Source organism: Colobus angolensis, unplaced genomic scaffold (assembly GCF_000951035.1).
Source record: "Colobus angolensis palliatus isolate OR3802 unplaced genomic scaffold, Cang.pa_1.0 Scaffold206, whole genome shotgun sequence".
NCBI lineage: Eukaryota > Metazoa > Chordata > Mammalia > Primates > Cercopithecidae > Colobus > Colobus angolensis.
Genome location: NW_012115222.1, coordinates 697996 through 708559, shown reverse-complemented (window position 1 = coordinate 708559; position 10564 = coordinate 697996). Strand labels below are relative to the sequence as shown.

The 10564-nt window shown below is 40.6% G+C and overlaps 1 protein-coding gene across 1 annotated transcript in view; it reads right to left on the bottom strand.

The window, feature by feature from the left end:
- Window positions 1–659: 659 nt before the first annotated feature.
- Window positions 660–10564, bottom strand: part of LMNB1 (lamin B1) — an 81938-nt gene continuing 72033 nt past the window's right edge. Inside the window, exons 11-12 of the mRNA XM_011942128.1 lie at window positions 5265–5372; window positions 660–1454 (exon numbers count right to left, since the gene is read on the bottom strand). Coding sequence (XP_011797518.1) covers window positions 1413–1454; window positions 5265–5372 — 150 coding nt within the window. The 3' untranslated portion in view covers window positions 660–1412. The remainder of the gene's footprint in view (window positions 1455–5264; window positions 5373–10564) is intronic.

The following is a 10564-nucleotide window of genomic DNA, read 5'->3' as shown; positions in this document are numbered from 1 at the left end:
TTGTATTTCATAGCATTCATGTTATTCCTCTAAAAGGTGGTTTTTAATCAATTTCTCTGCCCTTCCTATTTTAAAAGACAGAATTATATTCTAAAATATTCTCCCCATTTTTTCTTTTACTCTAGGAATGTCCAGCATGGAAAACCATAACAAAATGCTCTCTAAGAATACAAAAACATTACCTGGACGTGGTGGTGTGTGCCTATAGTCCCAGCTACTTGGGAGGCAGAGCCCAGGAGAGGCCAAGGCTGCAGTGAGCTAAGACCACCCCACTGCACTACAGTCTGGGCAACAGAGTGAGACTCTGTCTTTAAAAAAAAAAAACAAGGAATGTCTTCCTCAATATTTTCTACTGTCCCTATTTGGTTTTCCTGAAGAAATTTTAAAAGGCCTTATTGTTAATAAGCTAAAAAATGTAATAAAGCATTGAGCATGATATCTGACTCAAAAACATTAGTTATGATGACTGCTTTTATTATTGTTGTTATTGACAATTAAATACAGAAAGACCCCAAAATAGCTTATCTTCCTCAGCTGGCAAAGACTTAAAGAAAAATCCAGTTCAAACAAGTCAAATTATATTTTTATCAAAAGCAAAACTGAAACAATACTTTTCTCCCCTCAAAATCTGTTTTTAAAGGGTTAAAAAGGACAGTACATCAATATTAAAAGAGCTTTTTTTATTTGTTAATGTCACGTAAGAAATTTAAGCAAGTTACACTATCTTAAAAAACACAATGGATGCATTTTAATAGAGAAGAGCCCTTCCCTCGCTGCACCTCCCCCCGCCCCCCCATCATGAATTCAGAATCTAAGGGAAGAAGTAATCATAAAACCAAGTTTTGCGGAATCCATCATCCAGAGTGCTTAGGTTAATATTGCCTTCTTACAAAATTTCTATTTAAAAAAAATTGTAACCTTGATTGCTTATTACAAAAAAATTCGGTACAAAAGTTCAGTATATTGAAAAATGCGTCCCCCTCCCTCACAGCACCGTTTTATATATAGCAGAGAATAATGAAGAGCAGATTGCTGGTCTAGATGGAGCAATCTTCAAATTACACTGAGACTCACAGTGGTTTATTCACCCTCCCCTCCTCATCAGAACTTTAAAAAAAAAAGAAAAAACACACGTACAAAAAAAGTCAAAAAATGTGAGGAACCCCTTCCAAACAGTACACAGTTATTAAGTTCAGTGTCAATAATTCACATCTTGCAACAAACTGTACGGACATGATTTCTTTTACAAAACTTTCAGTGTCAAAAAGGAAATTAAGGCCATCAGATTTGCAGCTTAAAAATTCACATAAAGGAAATATAAAAATATTCTGTGCTTCTGAGAAGGCTCTGCACTGTATACAGGTAAGGATTACCATACTTCTTTATTTTGAGGAAGACAGTTGATGAGAATTTTACATAATTGCACAGCTTCTATTGGATGTTCTTGGGGTTCCCTGATGAGGAAAACAGAAGGAAAAATTAATACTAAAGAAACAGATGACAGTATTTTAAAATAAGACAAAAACTTTTAACTGCAGGGATGCTACAAAACCAAATAAGGGCCCTTTATCATCTCTCATCTTTTCTAACCTTTTTTTTCCTTTCTGTTTGTTTGTTTGTTTGAGACACAGTCTCACTCTGTTACCCACGCTGGAGTACAGTGGTGCGATCTTGGCTCACTGCAACCTCCACCTCCTGGGTTCAAGCGATTCTCCTGCCTCAGCCTCCCGAGCAGCTGGGACTACAGGTGTGCATCACCACCACACCCAGCTAATTTTTATAATTTTAGTAGAGGCGAGGTTTCACCATGTTAGCCAAACTGGTCTTGAACTCCTGGCCTCAAGTGATCCACCTGCCCTTGGCCTCCCAAAGTGCTGGGATTACAGGCAGGAGCCACTGTGTCTGGCCTCTAACCTTCTTTTTGGACTTTTTTCTAGAATACCCACCCCCATCTCCAACAAATTCCAGAACAGTAATTGTCAACTCTGGCTACACATTCAGATCCTGAGAAGTTTAACAAAAAATTCTGATCTAGGTCCCTTGATCAATCAAATGAGAATTTCTCATTTTACTGGGAAAGGGTAGCTATCTATATATAATTTTAAAGTAATTCTAATATGCAGCTCAATTTGAAAACCACTGTTCAATAACTTCCTTTGATAACTTAAGAAACAGGAGATCAGTGGATCAGCTGTAACAACCACATCGCAGACTATGGCTTGCTTGATCCTGAACTTACACACCCTAAGCCATCTGCAGTGGATTTGTCCTCCAAGGTGAAGTCAACGTGGCGCCTCTATCCATTTCTTTATCACTCATTAATTTCGTACAACCTCACAATATGACTTGTGACTCACCAATGATTGAACTAAAACTAGTTTTTTGAAGGTCACCAAAATACTTCTAATCAATTCAAAACGTGATTGGATTCATTCTCAAATATGAAGTTCAAACACCTGTTCTGCCCTTCCATCTTCCCTCTTATGAACCTTGGTATCATTATTTTCTGTGATCACACAAACTAAAAACCTCATGTATCTTTATTTTTTTTCTTCTCTCACCCTCAAGTTTAGTCACTAAGCCTTAATAAATCTCCATTAGATATTCCCTTAGTGCCTCTGGAATCTCCCCTCCGGAGTTAGTCCCTCTGATTCAGCTTGGCCAGTGGTATTTTAAAATGCAGTCTTAATTTCTCCTTTGTTCCAAATTGTACAGAAGCTACATCCCTAAGCATTCCAGACTATGCCAGTTTAATCCCAATCTTTCAACTTCATTTATCTCTCACAAAAACCCTACAAAATAACTGAATGAACGGATATACTTGGTGCATTGTCTTTTTTTTTTTTTTTTTTTTTGAGGTAGAGTCTTGCTCTGTAGCCCAGGCTGGAGTGCAGTGGCGCGATCTCGGCTCACTGCAAGCTCCGCCTCCCAGGTTCATGCCATTCTCCTGCCTCAGCCTCCGGAGTAGCTGGGACTACAGGCACCCGCCACCGTGCCCGGTTAACTTTTTGTATTTTTAGTAGAGACGGGGTTTCACCATGGTCTCGATCTCCTGACCTCGTGATCCGCCCGACTGGGCCTCCCAAAGTGCTGGGATTACAGGCATTGAGCCACCACCCGGCCGCGTTAAATCTTTACACATCCTCTGTAGTGAGTTAAAGATCACCATGAATTCTTTGCCATTCCTCCCACCAACAGGGGGAGACTATTTACCCCCACTTTGAATCTGGACTGGCCTCGTAACTTTGACTAAGAGAATGTTGTAGAAGGGACAAAGGGCCCAACCTCTAAGAAACCCAGTACTCTCTTAAGATCGAGACTGTCGTGGCCAACATGGTGAAACCCCATCACTACTAAAATATAAAAAATTAGCCAGGCGTGGTGGCACATGCTTGTAATCCCAGCAACTTGGGAGACTGAGGCAGGGGTATCTCTAGAACCTGGGAGGCGGAGGTTGCAGTGAGCTGTGATTGTGCCACTGCACTCCAGCCTGGCAACAGAGCAAGACTCTGTCTCAAAAAAAAAAAAAAAAAAAGAAAGCTGGTACTCTCCACTTACTCTGTTAGACAATTGCCATGCTGTAAAGAAGCTTTGGCTGAACTCTTAAATCGTAGAAATCCACACAGAAAGAGACCTAAAAGATATTCCAGCCCACGTCAGCCTCTGAGCTGAACGCAGCCTGCTTGATTGAGTTCAGTGCGTAGCATGTGGAACAGAAACACTGCCCAGCTGAGCCCAGTCAAACCATAGAATTATGGGAAGTAAGAAATCAACTGTTTTAAGCCACTAAGCTTTAGGGTGGTCTGTTAGTGAAGCAACAGATAATTCCAACATCCTCACAACACCATCATCTGCCTTCTCTCCAATACTCAAATAATTACGCATCCTTCAAATCAGTGGACAAGCATCACCTCCCAGAGTTCTTCTCAACTACTCTGCTGGCCTGGAGTACCTCCTCTAGCATCTGACATGCTATAACTCATGCTGAGCCACTTGTCTGGCGCTGTGAGTTATCTCTTACATAATTATTTTACTTCTAGTAATTATGATGTTTCCTATTTAAGCACAGAAAATGGAACTTGTGCTTGTTTCTTGTAAGCTAAGTGCAATGTATATGTTTTAAAATATTCCTCCTAAACGTATGAGAAGGTATCTACGTAAAAAATTCATGCTACTTCATGCAACCCACCTCAGGTGGTTCTCAACCCTGGGGATTAAATACATGAGACAGTGTTTATTTAGATCAGGACTAAGGCCAATGAAGCAAAGCAGACTTAAGACTAAAAATCTGGAGCCATGGAGACAAAGTCTTATCAGGATAAGGGTAGACACTTTGATTAATGATCAGACTCAAACAGCTTGAGAATATAAACTGAAGGCTCATTAGTTATTAATAATTCCAATTTAATTATAATTAAAACCAAGTTTGGAGTTTCTTTATTTCAAGGGCTCTCAAAAGCCCAACCATCAGCTAAAATCTATCTTGCAATTAGATAATGATTAGGAACTTAATAGAGCAAGAATTGTGTTTCTCACTGAAGTTGAATATTACTTTGTTTTTTTAAAGTTTATATGCAGATGCGCCGGGCGCAGTGGCTCAAGCCTGTAATCCCAGCACTTTGGGAGGCCGAGACGGGCGGATCACGAGGTCAGGAGATCGAGACCATCCTGGCTAACACGGTGAAACCCCGTCTCTACTAAAAAATACAAAAAACTAGCCGGGCGAGGTGGCGGGCGCCTGTAGTCCCAGCTACTCTGGAGGCTGAGGCAGGAGAATGGCGTGAACCCGGGAGGCGGAGCTTGCAGTGAGCTGAGATCCGGCCACTGCACTCCAGCCTGGGCGACAGAGCGAGACTCCGTCTCAAAAAAAATAAAATAAATAAAAATAAAGTTTATATGCAGATACTTGCTCTAAATTAGTGATCTGAACTTTTTAATCATAGAACGCCACAGAGTAAACAAGTTTGGGGGTAAAACATCCAATCCATAGACATGTTTTACTATAACACATAATGCACATTAGAAAACAAAAGACAAAACTGAAATTTGGTAGTATCAGAAAAAATAAAAATAATAGTGTAACATATTCTTCCAGTACCCTAAAGTATCACCTTGAATATCCCTTTGGGGAATACAAACCCCACTTGGTAGATAACTGCTCTGGTTCATCAACTGATAGGGGGAAAACCCAACCACACTCTTGGTCTTCATGTAATTCTGTTAATAAAATTTAAAATAAATATATTAAATAAATAAAGTAATACCTGCTGGTGGAAAAGTTCTTCCTCAACAACCACTCCAGCTGCTTCTTCCTCCTCCTCCTCTTCTTCAGGTATGGTTGTTTTAAAGACTGTACTTCTTTGAGCAACCTCCTAAAAACAACAGTAGTTTAATTTTAAGTTAAAAAACACACTTAGAATCACCATGTGCGGGGAGAGGGACCTTTTCTTTGCTTAAGAGACAGCATTTCTTGCCAGGCACAGTGGCTCACACCTGTAATCCCAGCACTTTGGGAGGCCAAGGCGGGCAGATCACCCGAGGTCAGGAGTTCCAGACCAGCCTGGCCAACATGGTGAGACCCTGTCTCTAGTAAAAATACAAAAATGAACTGGGCATGATGGCACGTGCCTGTAGTCCCAGCTATTCAGGAGGCTGAGGCAGAAGAATGGCTTGAATCCAGGAGGCAGAGATTGCAGTGAGCTGAGATCGCGCCACTGTACTCCAGCCTGGGCACTGCAGCAAGACTGTCTCAAAAAAGAAAACAAAAAGAGACAGTATTTCTGTTTTTTATTATTACTATTATTCATCCCTTTTTTTGGAGACAGAGTCACTCTGTCACCCAGGCTGAAGCGCAATGGCATGACCTCGGCTCACTGAAACCTTCACTTCCCAGGTTCAAGTGATTCTCATGCCTCAGCCACCCCAGTGGCTGAGATTACAGGCGTGCACCACCACGTGCAGCTAATTTTTATGTATTTTTAGTAGAGATGGGGTTTTGCCACGTTGGCCAGGCTGGTCTTGAACTCCTGGCCTCAAGTGATCCACCCACCTCAGCCTCCCAAAGTGCTGGGATTACAGGCATGAGCCTCCACACTCGGCCCCTGTTTATTATTTTTAAAGGGGTGGGGTCGGGGGAGCAGTATATCAGTAACTTTTGGTTACTGAACTGAAATTTCTGCATAACTAGTAGCAGTTCTTATACCTTCCATGTATATTTCCTAGAGGGGAGGAAGTGCCATCCAATTTGAAATACCTGCTGACAAGTTTCCACTGCTTTGTATCCTATTCTGTTACTAAGAATTCTACAAATTATTTGACATACTAAATTCTTTATACAACTCAACATTAATTCAGCTTAAAGATTTTAGATCCTGGCAAAGAGAAGGTGCTAAATAAATGCTAACCAAGGAAGATGGACCATTCTGAGTCTCTCAATTAGCCAATAACTTCAATTCTGTGACATTGGTCTACCTTTACAAACAGAAATAGCCATTTCACAAATATTAGTGTTTTAACCAAATTAGTAAGAAAAAGAAATGTGATTCCTTAGATCAACCACCATTCAGGATGTCAACTAAGAGAAGCTGGAAGCCAACTGTGATCTCAGGGACCATCAGCAACAAGCCCACCTGTGAGTGAGAAGAAAGGACAAGCTCCTTTCATTCCTTTCAGCAACTGATACCTCTTGAATGAAACAAAATCAAGACAGATGAACACTGTACACTATTTACCAATAACGGACTAGTGAGGTTCCAGTGTATTCTGTACAGAAACAGGTCTCCTATTATTCACTAAAGGTATGGCAGAAAGTAACTATTTCCATTTTCTACTAAAAAGGTCAAATACAGATTACTTTCCTGTGGAAAAGGCTGACTTGGCACAAATGCAGCAGCGTTTTTGCTGAAGTACAAGGCTAACCTGATGATCTGGCAGCAAGTAAATGAATGTGTCCTCATGAGTGCTGCAGAGCATATAATTTCATTCTGTACCCTGTCGTAAGGTCACTCAAGAAAGAGAATGCTACAGGGGAAGACAAAATATTACTTCAGTAAAAGCTTATCTAACACAGACCAGCTAGTTTACAATGGCAGAGAAAGAAAACCAAAACCCAGTGTCACAGAAATGAGACTTCGATTTGAAATATGCCCAAGAATGTGCTTTGTAAATAAAGTAAGGTGGCAGAGTAGTATTTTGTGGATTTTTTATTACTCTTGCAGGACCAAGGAAGATGGACCATTCTGAGTCTCTCAATTAGCCAGTAAGTTCAATTCTGTGAAACTGGTCTATCTTTACAAACAGAAATAGCCATTTCAAAAATATCAGTGTTTTAACCAAATTAGTAATAAAAAAAAAAATGTGATTCCCTATATCAACCACCATTCAAGATATCAACTAGGAGATAGCAGCATATAAAGCAGAAAATAAATTATTAAAAAACTTTGAGAGTACTCAGCTTTTCTCAACTCATCTTAAAATGAGGAACGAGTCAAATAAAATCTTCTATAACAAAATTACCACATTCCAGCTTCTAGAAGCTCGTCATATACATCCCATATGCAAACACTGGCTCTTAAGGCTCATGATGTAACTTAAGACTATTAGCCTCAGTGAGAAGCTCAAAAAACAGCAATTTGCCCATCTTCATTATTATGAATTACCTTAACATAGCTACTTTAAGTGTAACTCTGCTGTTAAGCACTTTTCATTTGAAAACATGCAAAAACCAACTAATCTAATACAGAAAGCCTGTATAAAAAATGCGTGAGCTAATGTCTAAAAGTCTAGGTGGAAAAATAATAATAATTTAGAACCAAAAAGCTATTGGGAGGTTTAGACCAAGGAAATTGTTATTAGTCAAGATGCTACTAAATAAATGTGTTAGCCGGGCGTGGTGGCTCAAGCCTGTAATCCCAGCACTTTGGGAGGCTGAGATGGGTGGATCATGAGGTCAGGAGATCGAGACCATACTGGCTAACACGGTGAAACCCTGTCTCTACTAAAAATACAAAAAATTAGCCGGGTGAGTTGGCGGGCGTCTGTAGTCCCAGCTACTCGGGAGGCTGAGGCAGGAGAATGGCGTAAACCCTGGAGGTGGAGCTTGCAGTGAGCTGAGATCCGGTCACTGCACTCCAGCCCAGGCAACAGAGCAAGACTCCGTAATTAATAAATAAATAAATAAATAAATAAATAAATAAATAAATACATAAATAAATAAATAAATAAATAAATAAATAAATAAATAAATACATACATACATAAATAAATAAATAAATAAATAAATAATGTGTTTACCCCACGTGTCCTGAAAAGTCCACATAAATGGTCTTACATGACAGGCTTTACTCTCTCTATAAAACGTAGCATTGGTCTGCCCCTGCTCAGAGCCTTGGGCACCTGAAGGTGCACTGATCTGTGCAGTGGTGCCCGGAGCCAGCTGCACCTGCTGATGCTACTCATCCCTGCACAGCTCTGTGCTCAGTCATATAATGCTGGAAGCCTGGCATCAGCCATGGTAGGAGTATTTACACCACAGAAATCAGCAAATGCTACAAATCAGGGCGATCTTATGTAGATGAAAGATGATTTTTATATTTTATATATTACATCCCTACATATATAAGTAATCATTTGCATATACAAAAGTTTCCATTATATCTATATTCTGGAAAGTTTGGAAGGACTGCTTAATTTTTTATTTCTCTCATAAAAAAAAATCTTTTCTTTTTTTGCCAAGGTGACATTTGCTGTTTTTAAGCACCCAGTGCCCCTTCCCTCCTGGGTAGGAGCCCCTCGGTTTACCTGGGTGCACACCCCCCATGGAGCACACGTGTGTTACAAGCAGCCCAGTCCGATGTGGCTGTAGAGGGGAGGAAAAAGGCTTCAGCTCTAATTCCACCCTCCCAACTCCAGAAACTGGTTTAGAGGCGGGCACGTGACCCACTCTAGTCCAGTCTGAGTGAAGCCCAGGATGGGTGCCTCACAGGGGATGAAGTTTAGCTTCCCTCCATAATCCAAACACTCAATATTAGATTATTTGGTGGGCTGGATTGCCCATTCTTTTAACAAACGTCTACTGCCTTCTGCTTGCTAGGCTGTTCTGAGAGAGTTCTGTCAGGAACGAGGAGAGAAAGTGGTATGAATACAGGTCTTACTTCATTAGACAGTCACTTTTGGTATGGATTCATTTAATTGGGTAAGACCATGTTTATCTGTCAGTAGTACCGGACCACATTAGCAACAATCTGTAAACTCCACCATAAAGACCATTTTTTTGAAAGAGCACCTTCCCACAAAAAGCAAACAGAAAAGACATACCTCTGGGAGCAGCCGGCAGCTATCCTGCGTCCCCAAGGGAGGCAACCAGAAGAGAGATAACAGACAGATCCCCGGGGACACGCTGTGGCCACTGGATCAGGTCCACTATTTAAATTTTTTATTATGTGAGCCCCCAAAATTCCCATTATTTCTAAGCCAGTTTATTTGGGTTTTCTGATATTTCCAATGTCCCAGCACGAGGAAAAAATACATAAAAAACAAAACTGACTAAGCCAGTTACCAACAATCTTACTGCAAACTAGTCTTTATGGCGGGGATTGTTTATAGATTGTTGCTAATGTGGTCTGGTCCCTACTGACAAATATGGTCTTACTGAATTAAATGAATAATGTCTAATGAAATAAGACCTGTATTCATAATACTTTCTCTCCTCAATTCTGACAGAACTCACTTAAAACAGAGCTTCACAAGCCAAAGGGAGAAGTTTGTTAAAAGAATGGACCAACCTTGGCCGGGCGCGGTGGCTCACACCTGTAATCCCAGCACTTTGGGAGGCCAAGGCAGGTGGATCACAAAGGGTCGGGAGTTCAAGACCAGCCTGACCAACATGGAGAAACTCTGTCTCTACTAAAAAAATCCAAAATTAGCCAGGCGTGGTGGTGCATGCCTGTAGTCCCAGCTACTCAGGAGGCTGAGGCAGGAGAATCACTCAAACCTGGGAGGCGGAGGCTGCAGTGAGTCAAGATCACGCCAGTGCACTCCAGCCTGGGCAACAGAGTGAAACTCCTTCTCAAAAAAAAAAAAAAGAATGGACCAAGCAACCAATCAAATAATCTAATATTCAATGCTTGAGTTATGAAGTGGAGCTAAGCTTCAGTTAGCTTTACTAATATGTCATCAGTAATGCTAGCAATACTGTCTGAAGATACATCTCATGTCATAATATCTGCTACTTGGTTCATGTCACTGTATCTATTTTGGGGGGGCATTTAATCCTACTGCTCCATTCCAAATACCCTCCTATAACACTGTCTCTAACTTGGAACACATTTTCACACAGAAAAAAAAAAAAAAAAAGAAAGAAATAATGACTAGATTCCATGGGTCACGAAAGTTCATTTAATCTGCCATGTACCCCTTATAACAGTACTTTTCAGTCTTATCTGAGCAAATCACTACTCAGTAACAATGTTTCACAAGAGACATGTTTACAGTAAGGGATAGATGGGAAGATAGCCATGAACAGAACTTTTTAGGCAGGCACCTCAGACTCCTATAATGAATGCTG